The 27,742-nt window shown below is 41.3% G+C and overlaps 2 protein-coding genes and 2 pseudogenes across 4 annotated transcripts; 2 read left to right on the top strand and 2 right to left on the bottom strand.

The window, feature by feature from the left end:
* The first annotated feature begins 967 nt into the window (after nt 1–967).
* Nucleotides 968–1,994, top strand: LOC149082221 (alpha-crystallin A chain pseudogene; annotated as a pseudogene). Its single transcript, XR_016193299.1, has one exon. The product of XR_016193299.1 is annotated as an alpha-crystallin A chain pseudogene (transcript).
* Nucleotides 1,995–5,238: 3,244 nt separating this feature from the next.
* LOC149082220 (protein lethal(2)essential for life-like) lies at nt 5,239–6,125 on the bottom strand. Its single transcript, XM_089235731.1, has one exon. The coding sequence runs from the start codon at nt 5,990–5,992 to the stop codon at nt 5,495–5,497; it is 498 nt and encodes a 165-aa protein (XP_089091857.1). The 5' UTR covers nt 5,993–6,125; the 3' UTR covers nt 5,239–5,494.
* A 6,121-nt stretch (nt 6,126–12,246) lies between these two features.
* LOC149082219 (protein lethal(2)essential for life pseudogene) lies at nt 12,247–13,234 on the top strand (annotated as a pseudogene). Its single transcript, XR_016193175.1, has one exon. The product of XR_016193175.1 is annotated as a protein lethal(2)essential for life pseudogene (transcript).
* A 2,051-nt stretch (nt 13,235–15,285) lies between these two features.
* LOC149082218 (cytoglobin-1-like) lies at nt 15,286–27,672 on the bottom strand. Its single transcript, XM_089236755.1, has 3 exons — nt 27,515–27,672; nt 20,192–20,390; nt 15,286–15,372 (listed from the first exon to the last, which is right to left on the bottom strand). The coding sequence occupies exons 1-3, from the start codon at nt 27,670–27,672 to the stop codon at nt 15,286–15,288; spliced, it is 444 nt and encodes a 147-aa protein (XP_089092881.1).
* Nucleotides 27,673–27,742: the final 70 nt, after the last annotated feature.

Genomic DNA, 27,742 nt, shown 5'->3' with positions numbered 1-27,742 from the left:
TTTAGGTCACTCTTTTGGTCATTCACATGCTTGAACGCACTCTTTTAGTCATTCCCATGCATGCACGCACGCTTGGTCACTCACTGACCCGGTCCCTCACTCTGCGGGTCATTAGGTCATTCTTTTGGCCTTTCACATGTTTGCACACACACTCTAGATCACTGTTTCGGCTATTCACGAGCTTGTACATGCTCATGTACATGATCACTCTTTCGGTCATTCACATAATTTCACTCTCTAAATTTACATGCATACTCCTCGAAAATTTCAACTATATCTCATTTTTGTGAGTGCCCCTATTCTCTTGAAGCCATCGGGCCGTGCCCGGGTGGAACAATGCGTTAAGATCTGGGCCGCAACTACTGTAGATGCTTGGTCAGCCGACACAAGCACTAATTTTGTCGTCCCCTTCGTAATGCTGAAGGAGAGGTTGAAGGGTGAAATTAGCACACTCTCCCCCCTCTCTGGTCCAGCCAATCCGGCCCCCATAGTTGCAGCCAGGGGCGTAGCCAGAAATTTCGTTCGGAGGTGGGGGGGGGGGGAAGGCAAAGTGGTAGAAAATACATTTGTCCATCTTTTTCCCTTTTCTGGTCATTTTCTCACATTTCGGGGGGGGGGGCAGACCCAGAAGTCCCTCCCCCCTCGCTACGCCCTTGGTTGCAGCTCTGGATGAGACTGCTGTGGAGGCCATGACGTCAGGCTATTTGTATGATTTTGTTTTTAAAAACAATCATAATAGAATTTCAGGGAATTTTTTTTTCCCGGAGAATTCTATTCTATATTTTTTTTAGGAAAAAATTTCAGGTGAATTTTCCGGAAATTTCCTTGTGTTGGCGATAAGTTGCCAAAAGTGGAAGAGGGGGTACAACGTGTGACGTTGAAGAGCGGCGTCATTCGTGGGCGTGACTCGAAAATTCTAGGCTTTTCCTCTTCCACGTGTAATCAATCTATTTATGTACCCGGTCGTAGAGGTCGTGTTAGTAAACATTGCGAGGAAGAGCTGGCGAATTTCTCCATCTGACGTCTCGACTTCGAAGCGTATCCATATTAAGAATATAATTTTTGTTATATTTAATTAATATACGAGATTTTCGGGCATGCCATTTTCTCGCTCGTTAATGCCCTCGTTTTTCCGAGGTGGGGCTGACTGGTGGTACTACCCATCGCGAATGCTGGATCAGAATTTCGGCACCGGTCTTTTCGAGAGAGACTTCGTGTGTCCCTTTACGAACGATGGTCACCCCCTACGCCCCAGAACAATCTTCATCCTGGAACCTTCTCCGTGGAATTCAGAGTCCGCCGACAAATTCAAGGTGATGCTGAACGTCAAGCAATTCAAGCCGAACGAAGTGGACGTGAAAGTGATCGACGGCGATCGCGCCGTGGTTATCCACGGGAAGCACGAGGAAAAGACGGACGAACACGGCTTCGTGTCCAGGAAGTTCCTTCGACGTTTCGCGCTACCCGAGGGAGTCGAACCCGGCACCGTCAGTTGTTCGTTGAGTGCCAACGGTGTGTTGACGATCGAAGCTCCACTGAAGGCGCTGCTCCCGGAACCATCCAAGAACGAGCGTGTTGTGCCGATTGTCGTGCAAGAGCCTATCCAGGCACGGAATTCAAAATTGTGAACTCGTGAACGTACAAGGCCGTAGCGAGGTCCCCCCCGGAAATGTTAGAAAATGACTGACATATATAACCATGTAATATACATGGTTAAATTTATTACTCGTTCCCCGTCCCCCGAAATGCTAGTTGTCTCCATCAAAATTAATTTCTGGCTACGGCCCTGAATGAATAGTGCGGCCCGTGTATAAAACCCTGAACTTCGTCCAGTTTCAAATGCAACATAACAAGCAAAGAAACAAAAATATATAATTAGCCGATTCTCAAATAATTAGGTTTGAAACGGAAGTGTAATAATATGATATTATAATCATGAGTGAATGGCGAATCAAAATGTTCGTGGATTTATCTAAATAATTATTAATAAATAAATCGGCTAGAACATTTTAATTTCTTGTTCATTTAATGAAGCTTGGGTTTCTGTTGTGTTGATGTGTCATGATTGGAAATTGGTCATCGTGAAATAGCCGTCCATTATAATTATATCAAGGGAACTTGTTATTCGAAAATGATTTTGGATGCATGACATTTTTGTTCGGGGGGAAAAAAAGGTGGGTAAAATATGATCGCGTATCAGAAAAAATGCTATAAATCATCTTGGCATGAATTATATATCTAAATTTTTTTGAGAGACGAGCCTGGCCTTTGGGAAGTGGTGGAACACAGAGTTAGAATAATAATAATATATTATATGTTTAGTCTATGTGGTGGAAGCACAGGGACTTTTCTTACCAGAGAAATTTTCAGTTAAACTTAAGCATTTAACAAAGACTGGTTTAAACAGCATAAAAAGCTTTTTCTTGCTCTTCAATTTTTCTAAATATATATTTTTATATTATATGCAAGATATATATATACAGAAAACTGGATGTTGTGAAGATATTATTTTACGAGATGTTAATTTTTTAAGGAAGGGGAAAAAAACTCATCTCTGCCGGGAGTCAAACCCAGGTACCGGACGAGTGCTCTCACCACTAAGTCACCGTGACAAAGTATCTACTTGCAGCCCTGGCTATATAGTCAAATTCTGTTTTAACGAATACCATTATAGTGTAAATGTCGTTTTAGCGAACCCTTTTCTTATAATCCCCCAGATAAGTTTAAATAGTACCAATGCAAAAATTTGGAATTCCTTTATAACTAAATTTCGTTTTAACGAAGTGATTTCTCCGGTCTCTTGGAGTTCGTTATGACGGGATTCGACTGTATATATATGGCACGACGTCGCTCTCCACTTGTTAATACATGATATACAGGAAACTGGATGTTGTGTTTCCTTAAAAAATCATCTAAAAAAAAAAAAAAATCTTCACACCCAGTTTTTTTATATAGTGTATCTTGCATTAACAAGTAGAGAGCGACATCGTCGTATATTTTATTAGTTTCAGTAGGGGAGCAGCCCACGAGTCCCTATGCATCTAGAGCATAGTTCCCCAAACTTTTTGTTCCATCGCCCCCTTCTTCAGAGAAATTTTTCTCTTATCGCCCCCCAACTCAAGCGAACCCATAGGATACCCACCCATGCGGGTACAACAGAAACGGCTACATCACCGCAGGGAGTTCCCTATCGAGGGGTTAGAGCACCAACCCGTCGATTAGTATAAAAAACACGCCTGCCGTTCGGAATCGGCAATAAATTGTAGGTCCCCGTCTCTAATTAGCCCTCGTGTGCAGAAAATGACCGTGGTGCGACAAAAATGATTTCAGTTTTTTTCACCGATTCTGAAATTAGAGAATTAATTTCATAACTTGCATTGGAAATCATATTTAACGATTAATAAATTGATAACTGCATAATTAATAATCGAAAGAAATGTATTGAGTAATTTTAATTTCAAGATGTATTGAAAATAAAGGAAACGTTTGAAATGACAAAAACATTTAAAGTGATTTCAAGTCAAAAAATTAACCATATATAATCAGCTTATAAATTAGAAACTCCTCCAGAGTTTATGAAAATAGTGATTCCAGAACTGATCAAAATTGGTAATTAATTGTTTCAGACCCCTGACCTAGAATGATACTTGATCATCAATGTCTTAAAACTTGATGAGTTATTGTCAAACGTTCAGTTATGAATAAAATGTTTACATGCATATATATATAAATAAAAACGTGAAGAAATTGTTTTTCCCTTCAAAAAAATTTGAAATCTAAATGAAAAAAAATTAACAGTGCTCTAGAACTGATTAGTATCAAAACCACTCACATATTTCAATGTACCTAACGTGACACCAATAAGCAACTTTATATTTTCATAATTCTTTGAAACACATCCAAGCAATCAACGATGCATTAATTACTTTTTTTTTACAACTCCAAGGAATGAACTCTCAAATGGGGAAAAAATGAAATTTCCTTAGACAAGCAACAAGTTTTAACAAGGTGTTCTTTCATTTAAAGGATGGGGTTTCACCCATGAAATGGTTGTATAACTCTCAGGCCACTCACTTTGAAATTTTCGCAAAATATATAAATTTGATCTTTTTCTCCTTTCCAAAATAAAATCATTTAATGTGTGGATAATGGTGCAGAACTTAAACCTCAAGATACCATGTACATTTTCTTTTTGTCTGTTTTATGTATATAGTCACAATTACATGAACACTCATTCTTACTTAGAAAGATTCTAAACACACTTCATACCCCCTCCCCAAAACAAAATGTTTTGCATTGTTGTACAACGACCCTCGGCTCAGAGTCGAAATTTTCTGCTGTAAAAATCCCCACAATATTATATATATAATATGGTCCTCTACACTTTTCTTGAAATTTTTCTAGCTGTGCCGAGGTAACCAATTGTTCAGCAATATACGTAACAGATTTTAATATATTCTGTTTCAGGGCTTTTTCACTTATAGAGTTGCAAGGTCAACTTATACATCTGTGTGTGTGTAGTCTATGTAGAAGTTGAACTTATCTATAACTATGTATAAGTTGACTACAGGCAACCCATCTCTCAAATAAACTTTATCATTTGCATCATATTATAGACCGAGATAGACTGGGGACATTATGTCAATTCATTTTTTTACACTTAAATTATACGAGTCAGCTTTTCCTTTGGAGAAGGGAGATCCCCTTGCATTATGCAAAATGAATCACTGAATATTCATCACACGAGTGAATACTCAACCTTAAATCTTTAACTTACGTAATATTAAATACTCCGTATTAATTCAAACTTTGTTTATATAATGAGTTACGATTCAATGTGCAATTTCAAATTAGTCAAGCATGACTAACATGAACCAAGTTAGTCTACTCAGTATTGCTTACTCATAATTACCAACAGTCACACCATAATTACGTTATTACTAAATATTTATATTTAAATTCAATCATTGCGTATTCGTTCAATATTCTCGATATCTGATATTTTGTAAGCAGATTTTGTCTCAATACAATGAAAACATATCTTCAATTCGAAACACCCATTTCCCCCCTTTTCAACATCCATGGTAAGAGTATAACTTCAAATACTATGGTCAATATATACCCCATTTGAATGCATTTTAGCACAGAATAGAATCTTCTCTACTCCCATATTTTTTGTGCAAATCTCAACACAATGTACAAATTACACACAGAGAATAAAAAACTACAAAATTTGAATACTTACGAAAGTTTACTTTTTATTACAACTTTGTAAACAACTATCAGAAACAACACTGAACGAATATGACTGGATGTTAACAAACTGAAATCACATTTCACGACACTAGAACCAAGTGAACTTCACATTAATTACACCGTAACGTAAAAAAACGTCCACAATTAGTAACACCATCACTTCAAGGAGATAATAAACAGTTCAAAAAGTCTTCGAGTGAACAAACATCAATTAGCAAAGTTCTTAGCACAGTCATCATCACACCATGTTGATGGGAACAACACGTTCGTTGGGCTTCTTCTGCTCGATCATCTTTTTCGGAGCCGAGATGGTGAGGACGCCGTCCTGGCTCAGAGAGGACTTCACGGTCTCGGGTTCGACCCCGTTCGGCAGCACGTACTTCCTGGTGAACTCCCTGGACACGAACCCGTGCTCGTCGGACTTCTCCTCGTGCTTGCCGTGGATGACGACGCAGTTGTCGACCATCTTGACGTCGAGTTCGTCCGGCTGGAACTGGCTGACGTTGAGCTTGACCTGGAAGGAGCCCTTGTCGTTGACGACCTCGGATTCGCCGGACGACGACAGGTTGGCTTGGGTCCTGGGCCTGACTAGGTAGCCTCGGACGAGGGTCGGCGCGTGCAGGTCGCAGTCGTGGAGCCCACTAGCGAAATGCTGGTCGAGTATACGAGATGGATAATCAAACGAATCCCACCAGTCACCGGCCAGCAGAGATGGGACCAAGCGAGAGAGAGACATTAGTTCGAATTGTTACGATAGTAATGATAATACTAAATCACGAACCGAAACTTCCGACAGCAAAAGAGAGAGCAACAGCTACTCGTCTGATGCAAGACTCGAATGCTAATGCGAGGGACTGAGTTGTGATCTCGTGTCGTCTGCGAGCGCTATATAAACAAAATTCCTCTCTTCCAGAATAATCTAGAACAATAGGGTTGCTATTCCTTCAAACTTTATTTGGCGATTTTGGCTGACCAACTTAGTTCGCCAAACTTCAACTATTTTGACGTAGATTTATCTTTTATAATGCGATTTTCTTTATACAAATTAATTGAAACAATATTTTAAAAATAATAATAAATTTTAATTTTTTTTCAATTTCAAAATTCAAGTGAAATTTATGGTTGTATTATTTCGACGAAAAGTAAAATGGGTATTTATTTCGTGCATTGCAGAGGCCGGGCTCCTGTCTGTTCCCTCCATGTGGGGCCGGTGTCCAGGGCCACAACTAGGGGAGGGGGAGAACCAGGCATATCCGGTGTCCCGGGCCAGAGGGGCGCAAATTTCACCCTTCAACTTCTCCCTCAATAAAAGGGGGAGCCGAAATGCGTGCTTGCCCCGGCTGACCAAGCTAGTTGAGGTCTGCCCTGGTCATGATCCCCCACACAAGGGTGGGCTCCAACCTGGAGGTCTGGGACGATTCTCATCATTTTTTTTTTTCACTTTATAAATTTACTATTGAGAAGTCTGGTGAAGCGAAGATTCCAGCCTGGGGTGCCCTCTATTGCTTGGGGGGGCATTTCTAGGGGGTTCTAGGCTGAGGTTTTTGACGGGGGGGGGGGGGGGTAGATTAAAATTTCTCAAGAATCCGTCCTTTTTGGGAGCGCGTGCGTTGTAGGGTCAAAATACTGAGAAATAATTTGAGCATTTCCTGGTCGCCAGGATCAGGGCCTGTTTCTAAAAAACTCGGCCTCCCCTTATATGTAGTGTCCGTTAGGGTGGAGGTCTATTATTCCTTAAAGAGCAGTCAATATTTTTGGACCATGAAAATATGGCCCGTCTCAAGAGCATTGTGGGCCCCCGAGGCCAATTCAATTCAATTCGCCGACAATAGCCCCGGCAAATCGTCTAGGGACAATTTACTGCCGAATCCCTTGGCCCCCGAGGCCAAGTGATTTTTCTGAGGCCCTACCTAGCGAATTCTCGAAAATTTCAATCGGATCTCATTTTTGTGAGGTCCTCGGGCCCGTCACCGGGTGAGCCCCCATGAGTTAAGACGGCACTGCCCAATATTCCTGTTCAGAAATTGATGGTGAGTGAAATTTGACACACAGAAAATAAAATAAATTCGTATTTCGTGTGTTCGAGGCCGTGTCTTCCCATCCAGGAGCAGGGCCTCTAGTCTGGGATATCCAGTGGGACCCCCACCTCGTCCTCCTCGGGACAGGGGAAAGGGCCGACCGTTAGTGAATTTATAGTGTCCAAAATTTTTGGGGGCCCCTTATATATATGTAGTGCTTTTTGAGGCAGAGGAGGGGGGGGGGTACCCCTGTTTTCGGATGCCTAAAGGATAATATGCATTCAAATGCTAGATTTAAAGAAGCGAATAACACAAAAGGCAGTCCATTCGAGGGGTCCTGAAAGTTTTGTGGACCCTGAGGGCACGTGCCGCGTTTACCCATGCGACAGAAACAGGCCCTATCCAAGGATGGAGATCCGTCAACTTGGGGAGGGGGGGGGCGGTGCCTGCAGGATCAGGGCTGCGCACAACAGGTGGGGCCCAGTGCAGACAAAATAAACTGGACAGTGTCAAATTTTTCCATTCCGGCAAGTAAAGCGTTTGCCCGAAGGCCCCACTGTTATTTTTACCACAAAATTTCAACAATACACATTTGCCGTCTAACTATAGGTCTTTGATGCCAGGGGCTCGTTCCTTGCGAGGGCTAAACGAGGCATGTACTGTAGGGCTCAGAAATTTTCAGGGTCCTAAAGTCGGCTGCCTTCACTAATATAATAAGGCATGGGGCCCCTCCCAAGGGTCTTAGCATCAAAAACACATTTCTTCTATGGGGCCCCGAAAATTCATTTTTGCTGAGGGCCCTAACTTACGAGGGAACAGACCCTGGTTGAAGCCCCGCCTTCTTTTTATTGTCACAAAAATCATTTAACTTTTAAACCCCCCCCCCCTCACAACCCTGTGTAGGGCGTCTCTTAATATTGATAATTTTTATTAATATGAATAGACAATATTTTCGATTAGTATGAATTGATCGAGGGGGAGGGGGGGCAATTAGGTCCCCCCGTGATAATGTATTTCTATTTTTTCTAAAAATATATTCACGGTTTTTTTATATTCGATTTTAAAGTTTTCCTTTGAAAATATACTGGATGCTTTCAAAATGTGCTGCCAATAAAGCGATAAGTAGCCTAAACTTGGTAGTTTATGCTCTCTCTCAGAAACGTGTATCGCCGTTGCCACGGTAACACCGTCATGATGTAATCGGAAAAGAGGAGAAAAATCTAGAAAAGAGTACTAGGTCGCCAACTTGGTGAATTTAGCGCCAGGAAATGAATTCGTATCGGGACCATGAAAAATATATTAATAAACCGAAATTTTTCATTGATCATATTGAATTTTCAAAACGTAATGAAATTTAATATTTGAGAAATATATCAATTTTTTAATTTTTTAGAATAATTAAGATTATCTAATCAGATAATTATTATAATTACCAAGATTATTTAGTTTTTAATGGCAAGAAAACATGAAAAATTTTGAATGGGATTTTTGGAAAAGAAGTTTATTTTATATTTTGAAAATCGATGTTTTCTCACCTACTGTAGGCTAATTTGAATTACTGACGAGACCGCAGGTTCAATAAGGGCCCCCTCAAGCTCACCTACTGGTGGCTAATTTGAATTAATGACTGGGCCCGGAATTAGTAATGCCCCCCCCCCCAAGCTTGAAGGGACTACCTTCCCCGGCAAGCTAATTAGGTTCCAGATTGTAAGTCTGTTTTGAGGCACACGATAGAGCCCCTGGGTAATGCAGCTCTGGACGTAATGCAAGATTTTCTTAAGAATTTGGGGGAGGGGGGGCCCCCAGACTGGAACAAATCTTGCAGTTGTTTTGGTTTTTTTTTATATGATGAATGTACTAGGAAGGGGGGGGGGGCCATAAAAAAAAATATTTGTCGTGAGGAACACCAAAGATCTCATCGTAAGGGCCCGAGGCGGATCTATGAGTTTTCTGCCCTATTACCCCATTCTCTAATTTTCTGCACCACTCATTCCTCAAATTTGCTGCCCCGGCACATTGACCGCTTAGGCCCTCTCCCGCAAATATGCCTCTGTCATTTACTTTAAGCACTCTTGTGGTCACTCAACGTGATTTCACATTTTCTTGGTCACTTTCATTTTGCCAGATTTAAGGGGGGGGGGTCTATTGATTCAGGGGTCTCCGATTTAGGGGTATCTCTAAATCAGTGATCGGTTGCTTTCTAGGTAACTCTTTTCATCATTCACAAGCTTATACACAGTTTTAGTCACTCACCGATCGTCCGATTTCTTTCTAGGTCACCCTTTTGGTCGCTCACCGATCAGCCCCCCTTGCTCTGTAGGCAGGGCCGTCTTAACATGATCATGGGGCATCCCGGGCTAATTGATTTTTAATCCCCCCCCCCCATACCTGACGAGAAGGGACTTCTTACAAATTTGCATGCTTAATCTCGAAAATCTTCACGAGATCTCACTATCATAAGGACCCCTCTGCACTTGAGGCTCCCGGGCCGTGCCAGCCAGGGCCGTCTCAAGAGCATCGTGGGGCCCCGGGCTAAGTGGTTTTCCTGAAGCTCTACTGGCAAATTCTAGAAAATTTCAACCAGATCTCACTTTTGTGAGGCCCCTTGGTCGTGCTCGGGTGGGTCCATGCGTTAAGACGACACTGTCTGTAGGTCACTCTCATATGCTTGCAAACGCTTTAGGCCACTCACTGACTCTTCTCGATCTTTAGCCAGAGACAGATTTATTATTTTGCCTCCGTTCCCTGAATCGTTCTCACTATTCACTAATTTTCTCTTGACCTGTTATTTCTCAAATTTTCCGCCCTGGGCTATAGTCCCCCCCCCCCAATAAATACGATTCTGCTAAGGACCACCTCTCCCCTTGGATGGAGTGCCATGTACTACACTTAGAGAACTTTAAAACACGTTGTGTACACATGAATGAGGCGCGTTGTGAGATTTGTTCGACATTAATTACTTTTATCTGCATGCTATATGCCGCTGTGGTGGTCGAGTGGTCATAGTGACGGACTCGCGTCGCGAGCTCCCGGGTTCGAACCCCACCGTCGTCACAGTGGTGGTCCCCTGAAGTTGATTTTCTGTGGTTTCCAACTTTAAGGCGCGAATGCGAGCTCTCCTCTTTAAAACGTGTAGACTGTTAGGTACACATACAGTTACACTTACGGCACAACTCACTAGGTAGTAAATCGCGCATAGATGGTGATAGACCTGAGTTGTGTTCGGTTTAAAAAATAAATCTGCACGTTATGTGATTCCTGAGACGCATAAGCCGCGATCCTTGGTCAAAGGTAGAGATTTCAGAGGCCCCGCCCCTCTGACTGTGAGCTGGAAACACCTGCCTAATAATTCGCTTACAAATTACTCTCGAAAATCGTGGTATCTGATCATCATGAGGCCCTCCTATACAATTGACGACCAGGTGGGCCCATGCGCCAAGATTTCCCCGACCATAACTGTGTGTGGGGGCCACCGATTTCCATAAGTGCTCTCAAATATTAATAATCGAGGGACCCCTGTGGCCTACGATACTGCTATAGTACATCATTCAATAACGAAAGTTTTCTTTTTTTTTGTTATTGAATGCCAGTCGCGGTTGATCGAGCCGTCTTAACAAATGGGGGGGGGGGGTGCCAACCAAGGCTCGGCCCGGGGGGGCCTCATGATAATGAGATCGCTGATGCTCTGATTTTCGAAAGAAACATAGAAATTTATAAACAGGAAGAACTTCCAGCAGGGCCATCTTAAGAACATTATGGGCCCCCCCCCCGGGCCAAATGATTTTTTTGTTGCCCCACTGGAAAAATCAACCAGTTCAGAGAGGCCTCCTTCCTCTTCTTAAGGTCTCCGGGCCGTGCCCTGTTTAGCCCATGTGTTCAGACGGCACTGACTTCCAGCTAATTAGGGGGCCCCAGATAAATTGTTTGCCCACGGGTCCCATAGTGCAAAAGCCGCCCTTTCTGTTTTTGGCCTCACATTTTGACATCCCCCGCATCATAAGTCCGACACAAGGGTAGGGCTGAATGAGCTCCAGTCCGGGGCCCCCAATGGAATAATTCTTATTGTTTTTTTGTTTCTTTGCACAAAAATTTACTAAGGGGGGGGGGGCATAAAGAATCTGGTCTTGGGGGCTCGTCAAAAATCCCAGCCCGAGGATTTGAGAGCCATGCCCAGTGACGTATTGACACAAATAGAAGGGCTCTCACAAAAATTGAGATTTGGTTGAAATTTTCGAGAATTTGCCTGTTGGGGGGGGCACCAGAAATATCACTTTGCCCGGGCTCGACATGACAGCCCTGGCCATGCCCGCATACGTGGTATACCCTTCTTAGAAAATAAACGAAATATTTCATTAAATAATTGTTTTCATAATAGAAGAGGGTGCCTCAGGGACGTCGGCATTGTGTAGGGCCCGTGGGTGCTCATCATTCGTGTGGGAAATTTTGATTTCTGAATCAATTCTGGAGGGTGCTCGGACCCGTTCCATGAATTTTCGCCGGTTTTCACGCACCAGCAGCACCCATAAACGCAGTGAAATAATTTGTCCCGTCAAGGCCCCCCCCCCCCACCCGCAATTGCTTTCTCACTGGGCCCCAGTTTTGATAGGGGCAATGGGCTGCCCCTATCAGTAGGGGTTAAGATTTCAAGGGGAAAAATATATATATATATAAATTCTGAAATATATAAAACGAAACATATTTTTATTTTTAATTATTATTATGTTTAGAAATTATTATTTGAAATAATAATTATAAATAAAATAATGATAATATAATAATAATTATTATTATTATAGAAATAATTTCTCTCGAACGTCAATTTTCGTGTTTCCTCTTTCTCGTTGGCGACAACTGGAAAGCCGCCAAATATTCAGTTCTGTCTGGCAACCCATACAGCCAATCACGTCGAGAGATCAAGGCCGCGCTTTCCAGAAACGTCTAGAAACGTCATCCGCGTGTTTATATACAGAGCTCTCGCCGGTCGCTGTCAGATTCGAGATCACTTTCGGAAGCGAAACTTCAGATTTCTCGTCTGACAGCTCCATCTGTTGATTGACGCAACTCGTTTGTACTCGTTGCTAGTCAATATTTGCCAGAGTTTCTCGTACTCCAGCGTAGAATAATAAGTATCTGAGAATGAGCCTGTATTCGACGATCGTGCCTTTGCTGACCCGTGAGTTGTACGACCCGATCGACCAGCTGTTCGGCGTACCGTCGATCTCTCTGTACGGCAACCAGTCTCCAGTGCACTACCACCTGGGCATCCGCCCGCGTCGCCAGACGTCCACCGACGGCTCCAGGTCCGCCGTCGAACTCCAGAGCGATCCCAACAAGTTTCAGGTCGTGCTGAACGTGAAGCACTTCAAACCCGAAGAGCTCAACGTCAAGATCGTCGACAACAACTTCGTCGTGATCCACGGCAAGCACGAGGAGACCGCCGACGAGCACGGTTTCATCTCGAGGGAGTTCACCAGGCGCTACGCCGTGCCGGACGACGTCCAGCTGGAGCAGCTCAAGTCCTCCCTGAGCCGGGACGGTATCCTGACCATCCAGGCTCCGAAGAAAGTCCTGCAGCCTGCCCCGGAGAACGAGCGCATCATCCCCATCACCCTGCAGCGGCCTGCGGTGGCTGAACAGCAGCAGCAACGTGCTCAGGAGGATCAACAGCAACCGGTGCAGCAGCAGCAACAGGCTGGAGATTGCCAAGATCAAGATAAAATGGATGAGTGAACTCTATTATTCAGTGTTCGGTGTGATACGTTCATGTATTTGTGATGTGAACTTTTGAGACATTAAGTTTTTCGTCAAGTGATATTGGATGTTAACAAGCTGGACTTTATTTCCAATGATCAAGTCAGTATATAGTATTGATCTTTTTGTAACGTGTTCTTGTTGCTAATAGTCGTAACATGTTGATTTAATGTAAAGCACTCGTTTTCCTATTAAATGTGAAATTTATTAGTTTACTCGTTATAGTGATTAATAGCGTCTATTTCATGTTTACTCGAGGTAGTTTAATTCGTTGTAAGAAAAGTATTTTAATATAATTCGCGTGGGAGGAGCTATTTGAAATTTTTAATACAGGGTCCTCTCTAGTGCCCAGGAAAGTTAGAATCGGCGAAATGACAAATACTTGATAAAAAGTCTGGGAGAATTTCTATGAAGGTACCGGGGAAACCGCGAGTGTATAATATGTCTAACACAAATTTTTGGAAGCTTGATTTTTGAACTGCATTCGAAATGTGCATTATCAAATACTGCATTGCATTCGAATCGATTTTACTACATAATGGCACTACGATATCTTGAAATTGGGTAGGGTGATTGTATGCAAATGGTAGTTCAAACTTAATATTTTCCTCTTCAGCGAAATAGTTTAAACTTGAACGAAGGTGGGCGAGTAATGTTATGTGGAACACATATTCAACCATTCCGACTCTAAATCCGGTATTACACTATAAAAGTTTGATGAAAGTCCTATTATAAAAATGCAGGCAATAAGGTCAACGGTTGCATTTTCTAGAATGTAACCTTATTGGTTAGATTTTTCAAGTTTTATAAGGGATTTTATCAAAATTTTATAGTGTAATCCCGGCCTAATATAGAAATGCAATGTATTAGTACTAAAACTTTTTTCTTTCCCCCTTTCAATTAAAAAAATCTCGGCTTGAAATAATTCGCCTCTTGACGCGAAACAAAAAAATTTAATATAGGAACCAAGTAAACACAATTTTTAGTAAGGCCGGTATTACACTATACAAGTTTTATAAAAGTGCTTGTATAAAACTTGAAGAATATAACGAATAAGCTGATGGGTTACATTCAAGCTTATCCAACCCATCAGTTTATTGGTTGTATTTTTCAAGTTTTATCAAAGCACCTTTACAGTGTAATACCGGCCTAAATTACTATTTCATAAAATGAGGATTATTCGACTTGCATCACTCGGACTATAAATATCCCAAGAATGAATGTTGTCACCTTTAATAATGAAACTTCAAACATCAAAATATTAATACTTATTACATTTTTTTTTTCGAAATTTTTTTTTTTTGACAGCTTTAGACTTAAATTTTACGAATTTAAAAAAAAAAAATCGGCACTCTATCTACTTCACTTTGGAGAGAGAAATAAACGTGTGTTGAGAGAAAATGGGGGACATCCTTTTATTTATATTTTGCTCTTCCTGTATAAAGTTGAAATTTTGATGGGTGTGTATATCTTTCGGAATATGGCCATAACAAGCAGTGTTCAAATGAGAAGATGATGTGCATCGCCTTCAATATTGAGTGGAGAATCGGGGGGAAAAAAAACTCCCTTGTATATAAAATTGTTTGTGAAATCTCGATATAACGATACTCTGCAGACCAAGTAAAAAAAGGAATTTTTACATAGGAAAAATTTACACAATAGAATTTTTCCACATATAGGAATTTCTAGCGAGAATAAAAATCCAAATTACTATCCTGTTCAGAGTGCTGTCGCCAGCCAGTGGTGGTCGGCTGAAGTTTGTCTTCCGTGGTTCCCACGAGTCTACGTCCTTGTTAAAGTCTCGCCACAGAGAGCAACAGGCCTAGACAACGATACAATAATTCAATCATTACACTTCACTCATAGATAGAAAAATTGATGGCAGATCTTCCCACACAGAAACAAACTTCACGTTAGATTCATAACAAGTACATGCACATTCAGGTATGTACCAAATCCGTAGAGCAACGGTTCTCAACCTTTTTGACTCGCGGAGCCCTTTCTAGTAAAAAAAAAGTTATATGGCTGAGCGCCGTAGGCCCATTTCTGAATTATTCATCAAAGTTACTGATTTATTTTTACTATTTGGAAATATAATTTTTTTTTTTTTTTTATATTACTGTGTTTTTATTTTCCTCGAGCGGTCGCGGAGCCCCAGGGGAGGGACCCTCCGCGGAGCACCAGTTGAGAACCGCTGCCGTAATGTGCATGGGGTACATGTATGCGGTTAAGTAGTCTTCGACCTACGAAATAGAAATTCTTAAGGATTCTCTTCTTTTCTGGAGACAATTCTTTCTATTGTGCGAACCATTGGTAAAATATGTTCTACAGAAATATCAATACTTGACTGCAATATAAATATTAGAATCGGAATTCTTAGAAGTTTCCACTTTGAAGCAATAAAACAATTGTCTGTGAATTACATCCGGATTTTTGTTTTGTTAGTAGTGGACGAGGAATAAATGCGCAATGTTTATTCTAATTTATATGTGGGCTATACAGTCGAATCCCGTTATAACGAACTCCAAAAGACCGGAGAAATCACTTCATTAAAACGAAATTTCGTTATAAAGGAATTCCAAGTCTTCGCATTGTTCCTATGTAAACTTACCTGGGGGATTAGAAAAAAAAGTGTTCGTTAAAACGAGATTTTCGCTATAACGGTATTCGACTACATATACCGTTGAATCCCATTATAACGAACTCCAAGAAACCGTAGAAATAAATCACTTTGTTATAATGAAGTTTCGTTATGAAGGAATTACAGGTTTTTCCATTGTTCCTATGTTAACTTAGGGGCCATTCAAGTATTACGTCGGCATTCATAGGGGGGGGGGGAAGGGGGTTTCCGATTTGATGACAAGAGGGAAGGGGGCGTTTGGGTAATTCTTACGTCACATCTACCGTTATTTATAAAAATATGAAATTTTACTCGGCATCTTACTCGGGGTGCGCCAAAAACGAGGAAACCTTTCGATATATAGTTTGTGGGTACTTGAAACCCCCCCCCCCCCCATTTGATAAGTGCCCTACAGAGCCACTTTAGCGAGCTCTAGATGTTTCGCGGATCCTAGTGATCTAGAAATGTGTACGGATCGCTTAAGTGCTCTGGAACTGTGCTACGCATCACTCAAGTGATCCGTAAGTATATGCCGCGGATCACTTAAATAATCTGAGAATATGCCACGGGGGTAACTTAAGTGATGTAGAACCGCACTGGGGGCCACTTAAGTGCTCTAGAACTACGTCACATGTCACTCAAGGGATCTCTAAATGTGTCACGGATCGCTTAAGTGTTATGGAACTGTGTCCCGGGTCATTTAAGTTATCTGATTATGTGCCACGGGCCACTTAAATGCTCTGGAATTGTACCATGGGGCACAAGGGATCTGTAAATGTGCTACTTTTAGTTCATTTTTATAAAATTAGGTTTGGGGGGCGGGGGGGGGGTCAGAAATGGCTAAAAATTTGCTTACGTAATACTCGAACGGTGCCTTACCTAGGGAATTAGAAAAAGTGTTCGTTAAACGAAATTTTAATTATAACGGTATTCGTTAAAACGGGATTCAACTGGTTTTTTTTCAAAATAAATTCATGAATTCAACAACGATCGTAATTTTTTTCATTGCACGGGGGTCACCAAAGGGGGGAGGATGGTGCCAAACCCCAAGGATTCACCCATCCCATTGAATGTGGCCCGCGTATCTCCACGAATTTATTGAAGTGGCCCTCGGGTGCAAAACATTGAAGACTCCTTACAGTAGTGGAAAATAATCTCGGAAATTCAGCAAGCTCAGTGGCGACATCTGTAAGTGCCGTTGAAAGACATTGTTTGCATTTTAGGGATTATAGTGAAATTGAGTATTTTTAAAGGTTTGTGCATGTCAGCGGTTGTCGGTGGCGGAACCCCCCACAGGCCCCTCTTTCTTATTTATTTATATAATTCACCGATTTGTTTTATTGTCCTCGAGGGGGCCATGGAGCTGCCTTGTCCTGTGCACAAGCAGTACAGGTTGAGAACATCTGGTGTACGTGGAGAATGAGGACCTCAACCTTCCGGCTTTTTTCACGGCAAAAACTTAATTCTCAACTTAATAACCGCACTAACATCCTGCGGTTGTGACGGTTATTATGCAGAATTTTTGTTTCCATAAAAATCTGGTTTCAAATTCAATTTTTTGATGTTGGTTTTCTGGGGTTCCCAACTTCAAGGGGTGAACGTGAGCCGATCTCCTGTTTAAAAAGTCTTGCCGCAGAGAGGAACAGACTACACACACAATGGTACAAATATTCAATTGTTTCTTCTCTCAAAATTGGAAAAAAAGTAGATGGCAGTAACGCAACACCAGACAATCACTCGGACCGAACACATAATGTAACGAAGAGGTACGCGATACATGAATTGCGACTAGGAAGAAAAATTGCATAGGGGCGGGGACATGGCCCCCCACATCCTGGAGCAGGGTCCCTAGTCTGGGATCTTTCGTGGGCCCCCGATCAGACTTTCACGGGCCCCTTTATGATGAATTTATAGCGTGAAAAAGCAAAAAACTGTGAAAATCGTCCCGGGCCCCAGGGCTGGAGCCTTGTCAGCCCACTCCTTGTGGGGGCCATGGGCGGGGAAAGAGATGTCACAGCACGTAGTCAAGGAGGAGGAAGATAGAGAAAATGATCGGAGGGGTTCAGAAATATCAGGGTGTGTTGATGATGATCCCTCAGAAGATGAGAGAAAACAAAAAAAGGAGGAGAAACACGGACCAGTCAGCAGATAGCGAAAATCCGCCGCCGATTGAGGTGAAAATAAACAGGTTTGTTCAAGTCGCGTACCTCGTTGAGTGGCCTCTTTGGAAGAGCACATAGTGCAACGACCAAGAGATACCAGATTGTATAATAGTGACTAGCGACGGAAACAATTGTATTGTTTTATTCTACATCGAACTACTCGTGAAGTGCGGCAAATGAGAGAAAGAGGTCATTCAACGATGTGCGTGAATTGAACAAACCTGTTTGTTTCCACTTCCATCCGCTGATTGGTTCGTTTCTCCCTTTTTTTCCCTTCGCCTCTTCTGCGGAGGGGTCATCACCATGAGCACACCCTTAAATTTCGGAACCCTCCCGGTCACTTTCCATTCATGTTCCTCCTCCTTGACTATGTGCGGGCATCTCTTCCTGCACCACCTAAGGTTTTTTTGTCTTCCTGGTAGCAATAGTTGCATCGCGTGCCTCTTTGTTCCAGTATGTGCTCGTCCTAGGACTAGAGTAACTTTCAACAGGATTTCTCCAAGCCTGTTCTCTTGGCAGTGGTTTCACCGGGAAGTTGATAGGAAACATTGGAAAAAATCTCGTTTATATCCATTCATGCTTCACCAATTGGATGGCGAGGCACCCAAAATAGCAGGCCACTTTTTAAAGAAGCTAGAGAATTCTAACTTATATAGATTGTAATTAACATACAGGGTGTTCGTAAAGTGTTTAGAAAATGTGTATGAAAAAGTGTTTCTCATTGGTGATAGTACCCATCAAGGCAAACAACATTACGGGGGGGGGGACGAACAATATGAACGGGGAATGGGGTGTGATGCATAGAATCAGTTTCATCTTAACACTTGGGTCCATCCGGGCATGGTCCTGTGTCGTATGCCAATGGGGGAGGTCTACATGATGATATGAGGATATATACACCTTGATTTGTCAGAGTAAGAACATAGTAAAATACCATAGACCTTTTGTGAATTTATAGTATGCAAAAAGTGAAATGGTAGTCCTGGGCTGGAGCCCTGTCAACCTCACCCTTGGGGAGGGGGGCTAATAGGTAGAGTGAGTGAGTCTTCTGGTGCACGATTCACGTTTGAACCACCCTCTTCAAGGGTGTGCAAAAAGTAATCAAGTAGTGGCTCTGTGGTTGAGAACTGAAAACTAATTTGGAAGAGGAGGCGCGGATTCAGAACAATTTGTTGGGGGAGGGCGACCATTGTATTTATGGCTCCGGGTGGGGGGGGGGGTGATCGTCATTTCTGGATCAGCATCTGAGAACAGAACCCACAGGTGATAAAATCATAAATCCGTTTCTGCGTAGAGAACAAGGGACTACGCCTAGAGTGCGAGGGACCTGGTCAGCGAGGGACCAAAATTGACCTAAAGAGTTCGCAAGCATGTGGATAATCAAAAAGTGACCTACAGAGCATCGATGAACAACTAGAAGAGGGACCTAGAGAATTTGCAAGCGAAAGTGATCTAGAGGGTGAGTGATCAAAATAGAGAACTATAGAGTGAGGGACATGTCGGTAAATGACTAGAAGAGCGATCTAGGGGATTTTAAAGTCTGTGAGTGATCATGAGAGTGTAGGACAAGGACAGTGAAAGACCAAAAGAATGACCTAGAGGGATTTGCGAACATGTGTGAGTGGAGTGATCAAATGAGTGACTTAGAGAGCAAGGGATTAGGTCAGTGAGCAATCCAGAGAGTTTTCAAGCATGTGAGTGGCCAAAACAGTGTGCAACCATGTGGATGACCAAAATGGTGTGTAACCATACGTATGACCAAAATAGTGGCCTTGAAAGTTTGCAAGTTGTCGTGCGTTTGATCAATCGTGTAATTGATCAAAAGATTGACTTAGAGCATGCGCAAGCATGTGAATGAGGAAAACTGTGTGCAAGAATGTAAATGACAAAAAGAGTGACCTAGACAATAAGAGGTACTAAGTCAGTGAGTGACCTAAAGTGAGGCCAAGAAAATTTGCAATAAGCATGTGTGACAAAGAATGACTTGAAGATAAAGGGGGAAGGGGATTTGAGGAATGAGTGGTCGGAAGAACGTGACAGGAATGGGAGAAGGGTAGCTAAGAGTTTGTGTGTGTAGCCCGCAACAAAAGCATAAATTCGCCTCTGCCCACAGGGCACCAACTATGGGAGAGTAGGAAGTTCTGGTGTCCCGGACGCTGAGTTTGCTCTTTTTTGGTTCAAAATTACGGGGGCTTCAAAATGGGTAATTGCCCTGGTTAACAGAGTTAAATTTTCGTTTCTAGTGGCAGCCCTGCCTACCCATGGTACACTTTTACTCGTGAAGGACACTTTTTTTTTCCTATGACGTGATTTGATTGAATTTGTGTGTAAAATACTTTGATTTGATCAAACTAGGAATGTATGAGTACATGAGTTGAACTCACTTGAAACATGAGCTCTTGGACGCCGTACCGACCATGCCTGTGCCCTAAATCCTGGAACACGCTGACGAGTAGCCTCCGGTCCTCGATGTTGTCGATGGCGGCCTCCAATGAATCCATGAACATCAGCGAGTGTCTGTCGAGTTTCCTCCGATCGACAATGTAATGTCCTTCCACGTTCTGTTTCCCGAATTTGAACATCCTGCACATGCCGGAGTTTTTCTCAAACATTCTGACAAAATTGATATCGAAAAAGATGGGGGAAAAAATACATTAATTATCTCGTGTGCATTACGGCACATAACTTTGAGAAAATTCATTTGAGAAAATAATTGCCATTAAATTCACCTCTAGACCAGTGGTTCTCAACTTTTTTTGACCGCTCTTTAGTAAAAAAATTCTATGGCGGAGCCCCGTAGGCCCATTTTTCAATTATCTGTCAAAGTTGCTGATTTATTTTTAGTATTTAAAAATATTTATAATCTTTTTTTTTTTTTATTTTACTGTTTTTTTTATTTTCCTCGAGTGGCCGCGGAGCACCAGTTGAGAACCACTGCTCTAGACTCCCTAGTTCAGTTCGGGCAACAGAGAAGTTTTATATTTGTGATTTGATGATTATAATGTGATAAAAAAATAGTGTTTTCTCTTCTCCATGAAGCCCTAATTGCAAATAGCGGCTTAAACGAGGGTGCAAGGGGTGCGATGCACCCGGGCGGCACGTTGTAAGGGGACGGCAGCGTAAACTTTAGTTAGACTCGAAAATTTTTTAAAATTTCATACATTAAGAATTCACATGACATCACGCTTTTGAGTCATACCTCGACAACGAAGGTAATGAGAAAACTTGAGGGGATGGACATACCAAAAATAAGAACGTAAGCTATAAAGGGCGGCTCAAGACAAAATCTCTGATTGTGCGGACTTATTTTTCGTGCGCCTGTGCCTATTCCCCCTCATAGCCGTACATCCTGCATCAGGGCCCCTAGACTGGGATCTTTTGCGGGCCTCTGAGCCAGATTTTTCAGGGGGCCTTCAGTTAATTTACAGTGTGAAAAAAAAATGCTCACAGACTGGAGCCCTTTCAGCCCCCCTCCCTTACAATTTTTTTTCCGCCGTTTTATCTTGGATTTGTCATTTCTTCCTCAGAGAGAGGACACAAATCATTTTCTTAGATTTTTTTTTCGCCAATGAAACTTTTTCCACCCATTCACCTCGGATTTAGCACCCCTCTTGAGCGTCAACCCGTGCGATCGCAATGGGTCGCATGGCCCAAGAGAAGCCCCTGTACTCTATCGAAAGGGGGCAAATGTGCATTTCGGTTCCCTCACCTATTATACTGTATATATATACATATATATTTAGAATGGTGAAATAATTCTGGACCAGAAAGGAGGAAATCTTATATATAAATGTGAAAGTATGTATGTATGTATGCTCTTTATACAAATCTACAGTTTTAGACCGATCGTCGCCAGATTTTGCATATATACCAAACAGGTCCGGGATTGAACCGTAGGCTACTTTAAAAGTTCGTCAGAGCTGGGCAAATGCCCGAAATGGGCAAAAAACTGTCGGGCAACAATGGTTTTGGGGTCTCAACAATCACTTCCGTTTACTTTGGTTACCGTGGTTCCCAACAATGCGTTTCAGACGTGTATATATGCCTTTACAATGGGGTTTGTCACACCTTCAATTCTGTTATTATAACAGTTTATTCCTTTATAACGGTTTGTCACTTTTCCAATTTAATTGAAGAAAATCCGGGAAGCGCCGGGTATTTCAGCTAGCCTATATACAGGGTGACCTGTAAGTGATAATGCGGCCTTTATCTTATCAACCGCCCGTCGTAGAGGCATAGTTTAAATTTAAAAAAAAACTCTGGCACAAAGTTAACACTCTGGTACGAAGTTAAAAAGTTATCATTATCCACCAACATTATAAGTTGGAGTTTTTGAAGAAGTTGTTGAAGTTTTTAATTATAATATTTACAAATAAAAGTAATTTTTCTTACTTGATGCAGAATTTTTTTAGATTAAGAAATAATTAATAAGCTATGCATACATACATTAATTTTTTACGGGGCGGGCAACGTCACCGGGTATCAGCTAGTCTGCTTTAAAAGTGAGATCTATGGTCACGAGTATTTTGCACGGTAAACTGGTGTGCGGCTTTCTTCTTAAATCAAGTTTATCTCGAGGTCCCCTTCACTGAAGCCCTGTCAACCTCCCGCCAGAGTCGCCTTCAGGGGCGGCATATGATACTTCTCATCCGAGCGGCAGGAAAACTCGAGCCGCCCCTGTAGAATTGAGTTCGTTTGTCTTTTTTGTTGATGTGATGCACAACGGCAAAAAACGAAAAAAAAAAAAAACATTTTTGGTGTATTTTTCTACGTTTTTCTGAAATAAACTACAGTGTCAAGCAGGGCCGGTTCTGGAAATTTTTGAGTGTAAGCGATAATATTTTTGTGATAAAATCGCCCCCCTTCAGTTGGCGCCTTCTGTGGCCGTGTAGCTCCTCTAAAAGATTTTCACAATTTCATCTTCAGCTATTATTCATTAACCTTGCCAACATTGTATACATATACAGTAAAACTTGTCTTTAACGGAACCTGTATTAAGCGGAAACCTGTCTTCAACGGAAAAAAAATCTTGGTCCCGTGATTTCAATGCTAAAATACACATTAAAAAAACCTGGATTGAACGGAACCTGTCTAACGCGAAAGCAAAACTGCATGCTGTTAACGGAAAATTGCATGCTCTTAATGGAAAATTGCATCTCTTAACGGAAAATTGCATGCTCTTAATGGAAAATTGCAGCTCTTAACGGAAAATTGCAGCTCTTAACGGAAAATTGCAGCTCTTAACGGAAAATTGCAGCGCTCTTCCATACAAACACTACGAATTTTTCCCATTTGCAAACCAATAGGCCAAGGGAAACACACAAAATGTTGAGTTGTGTTCTATCGAAATTTTTTTATACAATCTCTCTTGCTCTGCTTGCCAATGCGAGTTCTGCATCATCCATGCGCCCTACATTAGAAAAAAAAAACTGTTTCCGTACTTGATGCTGTGATTTTAAAAGTCCTGTAGTAAGGCAGTTGCTTCTTGAGAAATTGTTACAAAATCTTTCGGAAAAGCAGGCTTTTCTACGAGAGAAATCAGTGCAAAAGTTGAATTTCCCAAATGATGTATGTATGCATGCAGGACTTACAAAATTGCATGCAAGCTGTTTTCCATGATCGCAGTGCTGGGGACTACATAGATGACAATGTACGCGCCAAATGTAGACACTCTCATTGAAAATTTTAGAGAAAGTCAAAAAGAAGAGGATGGAGATGAGATGAATGTCGTCATTTTGAGAAGAAAAAACGGTGTTAGGTGAAGTTTTATGTACAGATGCCGCCAAAATCTTCAGAGAACTACAGAAATTTTACTTTATATCAGCATAAGGACTCGGCCATTTTTTTGCATGATTTCTGAAACAAAACTGATTGCTGAAAGTCAGGCAGCAAAGGGGTGTGAACCGCATACACAAAACTCTGTCATTGACCGCTGGAAAAAAATAAAAATGTATTTATAGTACTGTTTTTAATTGTTTACTCACTAGGTGCGAATAGTTAATGTATGTAATGGGCTGTTTATTGTGTAAATATATATTGAAGTAAATGTGCAGTATGTTCGTATTTTTAGTAAATAATGCATCATATCAAGTGATAAATTTTTAAAAACTTAATTATTACTTTATTTATTTTTAAATTATTTACCTTATTTTCAATAAATTTTTTCTTTTTTACTTAAATTTTTTCGAGATTGTTACATAGTTTTTTACGCATTGTATTAATTAAACCTTTATTAAGCGGAAACCTGTGTTCAACGGAAAAAAATCTCGATCCCTTGTGATTCCGTTGAAAAGATAGGTTTTACTGTATAGGTTTTTTTTCGGCAAGCCGTGCTGTATCGGCAAGTGATTCCAATGTCTCAAGGTTATTTACACAACAAAAAAAGAAGAAAAGAAAAAACACACACACATACATTAAAGCAGGTGGTCATGAAGGCGATTTCGTGACTTCCGTAGTGGCCAGTGATTGGCTGATAGAACGTCACGAATCTCGGTATAGCAAATTATGTGCTGATTAAAGTTATTAATGTCTAAAAGATATCGTTTTCACTCTAAGGTGAACCCCATAGCTGAAATTTTTATTTTCAATTACAACAGTGAATTGTTTATTCATGATAATTTCTACAATAGGGTCTTAAATACGCTGAAGCACCCCCTGGTAAGCTGATCAGATGTACAGGGTGATCAAAATTAAAGTTCCCGTACTCAGTAGTTTTTCCTCACAAACTGGGAGAGGGTTTATGCAGTGAAAAATAGTTAAATTTTTGACCACCAAATGAATATTTGGCGCTTTCTCATTGAATTTTCCTTTTTTCCATGGCCCATACACAGTATATACAATGTTACGATGGAATGCATCCGCCATAACGGGTGCTGCATAGGTCTGAGCAGTGTCAGTATACTGAAACTACTCAGACCTATGTGGGCGCCGCTCTGATAGACGTATTCAGTTGAAACTTGGTGTATACGCTATATGGAGCATGGAAAAAAGGAAATTCAGCAAAAAGCGTCACTTATTCATCTGGTGGCCAAAATCTCTCTCCCATGGCTCATTAAGTTATCCTGAAAATTTGGCTGTATTCGGATGAGTAGTAAAAATAGAGAAAAACTGCTCAGAGAATACTATAATTATAATCACCCTGGTACATAGAAATTTTAGAATCTGGTACTTGAATGTCAATCTGCTTGCGGGGTCTTCACATTGTAAAAAAGTATATACTAGGTCGACAATCTCCAGGATCTTGAATATTTAAAACTTAGAATTTACATCTATATGTGTTCAGGTTTCGCCATCTATATTCCGAATCGGAAGTGAGAGATTCGAATATTTCTATGCGTCTAACATAACATGTTGTAGGCCTGATTCTTCCCTGTTGAGAGGCTATTTTGAATAGGATCATATTTGTCCTTCGAAGTTGGGAAATCTAGCAAATGCCTCCTAAGGGGCCATCAAAGTATTACGTAAGCAGATTTTTAGCCATTTTGACCCCTTTCCCCCCTCCCCTCCTTGTCAGCAAAATTTCGTCAGCAGCTTAGAATATTCCATATCTTCAAAAAGGGGTGGTTGATGACGTAAGCAACCTTCAACCCCCCCCCCTCCCCCCTTGTCATAAAAAATCAGCAAATCCGAAACCGCTCCCCCCTCGATGCTGACGTAATACTTGAATGACCTCTAAGTCCCGTTTACATGTGCAAGATTGGGAATCTTTGGTGATAATCACCTGCAGGGCAAAGTTTTTTTCCTCACGGGGGGAAAAAGGTGGCACGGAGGTCCATCGAAAGAGTCCCATCTTTGTTGCGGAATAATGGTGGATGACTTCGACCCCTCCATAATCCTTTTGTGCTGCGGAAATTAGCTCCTTCGTCGGCTATCTTGAGCCAATCACCCGTTCAACCCACGTGACCAGTGACGACATCCGAAAATAAGGGGGGGGGTGGGGGGAATACCGGCATAAACTAAATGACATGTAAACGGGTTGAAGCGAAATATCGCTGTTACCGGGAACTTCCCGAGATATTTTATTGCACATGTAAACGGGGCTCTAGATACCTTAACGGGGTTGGTGCACGATCCTCGTTTCTGTTGCTTTCCTATGCGAGGAATTCCCTGCTTTAAGGAACATTAAAAAAAAAAAATTTTAAACACTTTAGGGCTTCAATTTTTGTTCCCGTAAAATTTTGTGAATATTTTTATGAAGTTTAATAAGATTGGAAGTAAGAGAACGGGAGGGGACCGTATAAAAATTTTGGAAATTTAGATTCTTTTTATTTTGTTACACACTGTATTTTCACTCTCACAACTGGTACAGGGTGATTTTTGAACGCCTTTTGAAAATTTTTTAAATTTGAATCATATCTTTGCAACGGACCTTTTTATGAGATAAAGGCCGCATTAGCACTTACAGGATACACCCTGTGTAATATTAATATACAGGGTTAGAGAGAGCAAAAAAGCCCGTAGAAACTTTAAAAATTCATAAAATCCGGAAAAAATAACCGAAATAAAAACGGTTTGCAGGTGTTAGCATCGCTAGGTCACTGGAATTTTTTTAACAGGAAAGAACAACTCAAAACAGCCGATAGGTGGTGCACAAGCCAAAGAAAAGTGTATCGATCCGGTCCATCCAATCTGTGGAACTGAAAGATGCGACCCGCGAGAAGTGTCATGTATTCATCCGGACCTGCTGCACTCTGCCGTTGATTCAGATGCAATGTGCTATCACCTGTGGTGGTGGTGGTCATGTGGAACACATACTACTGAAATAACCGATTTGAAGGTATTCTGTTCGTTATTTGCGCATCTTTTCTTTGCCTTGTGTACGTCAGCGCCACCTATTCACTGTTTTCTGTTTCCTTTTTTTCCCCCTGGGTCTTAAAAAAATTCCCGTGGCCCATCGATGCTAACCCTGCAAATCGTTTTTTATTCCGATTTTTATGAATTTTTAAATTTTCTACGGACTTTTTGTCCACGCTGTAGTTAAAAATTCAAAAATTGCGCACAAAATGTATTTTTTGGAAAATTCGCTTGCACCAATCCCTTTAAATAGATTATCTATAGTCAGTGCTGTCAGTAGGCAGGTGCAACAGGTACACCCGCACGAGGCTCACTTGGAAAGGGGACCCCAAAATGGGCCTAAATCGGCTAGAAGGGGGTGGGGGCTAAATTCAAATTCTCGCACAGGGTACAGGAATGGCTAGTTACGGCACTGTCTATATGGTATTAGACTATTATAGTACCTATGTATAATAATCGCAGTACTTAGGAGGTATTGACGTAGCACACAAAGACGTATTCACAATATAATGAAAGAATATACAGTCGAATGCCGTTTTAACGAATACCGTTATAGCGAAAATCTCGTTTTAACGAACGCTTTTGTAATCCTCCAGATAAATTAACAAAAAAATAAAATGCAAAACCTTGGATTCCTTTATAACGAAGTGATTTTTCTGGTCTCTTGGAGTTCGTTATAACGAGATTCGACTGTAGTAACAGTCAAAAAATTGTAAATAGTGTCCAGTATGCTGTGAATATGATAATATTAGTAACCTACAGATTCTCTATACAGTTACATAAACATTTTCATAAAATAGATTAAAAAAATAATTATGAATAATCATGAGATAGCAGGAGTAATGACTTATGCATTGAAAAAAATATTGATAGGAAATCGGAATTTTTCTAAATTATATATATTCATCTTATACCTGACGAAAAGAGATATTCCGATGTATCTCCTGTCCTTGGCAATGATTTTCCAGGACTTTTTTAGGAGATAGATTTGCCGAGAGGTCAGGCTATCCGGGACGATATCCAGTTTTTGACTGTCTCCAAGGACATTGTTCATGCTCACGCCGCATCCCATTGTATTGTAATTTAATAATAATTGATATTCATCATATTGAACTGAGACAGCACCATGTCGAACGTTTTCC

The sequence above is a fragment of the Pholcus phalangioides genome, unplaced genomic scaffold (assembly GCF_987345545.1).
Source record: "Pholcus phalangioides strain wild (caught in Gottingen) unplaced genomic scaffold, Ppha-v1.0 ptg000009l_1, whole genome shotgun sequence".
Classification (NCBI taxonomy): Eukaryota; Metazoa; Arthropoda; class Arachnida; order Araneae; family Pholcidae; genus Pholcus; species Pholcus phalangioides.
The sequence above is the reverse complement of the archived record's forward strand: the minus strand, read 5'-3'. Positions and strand labels throughout refer to the sequence as shown.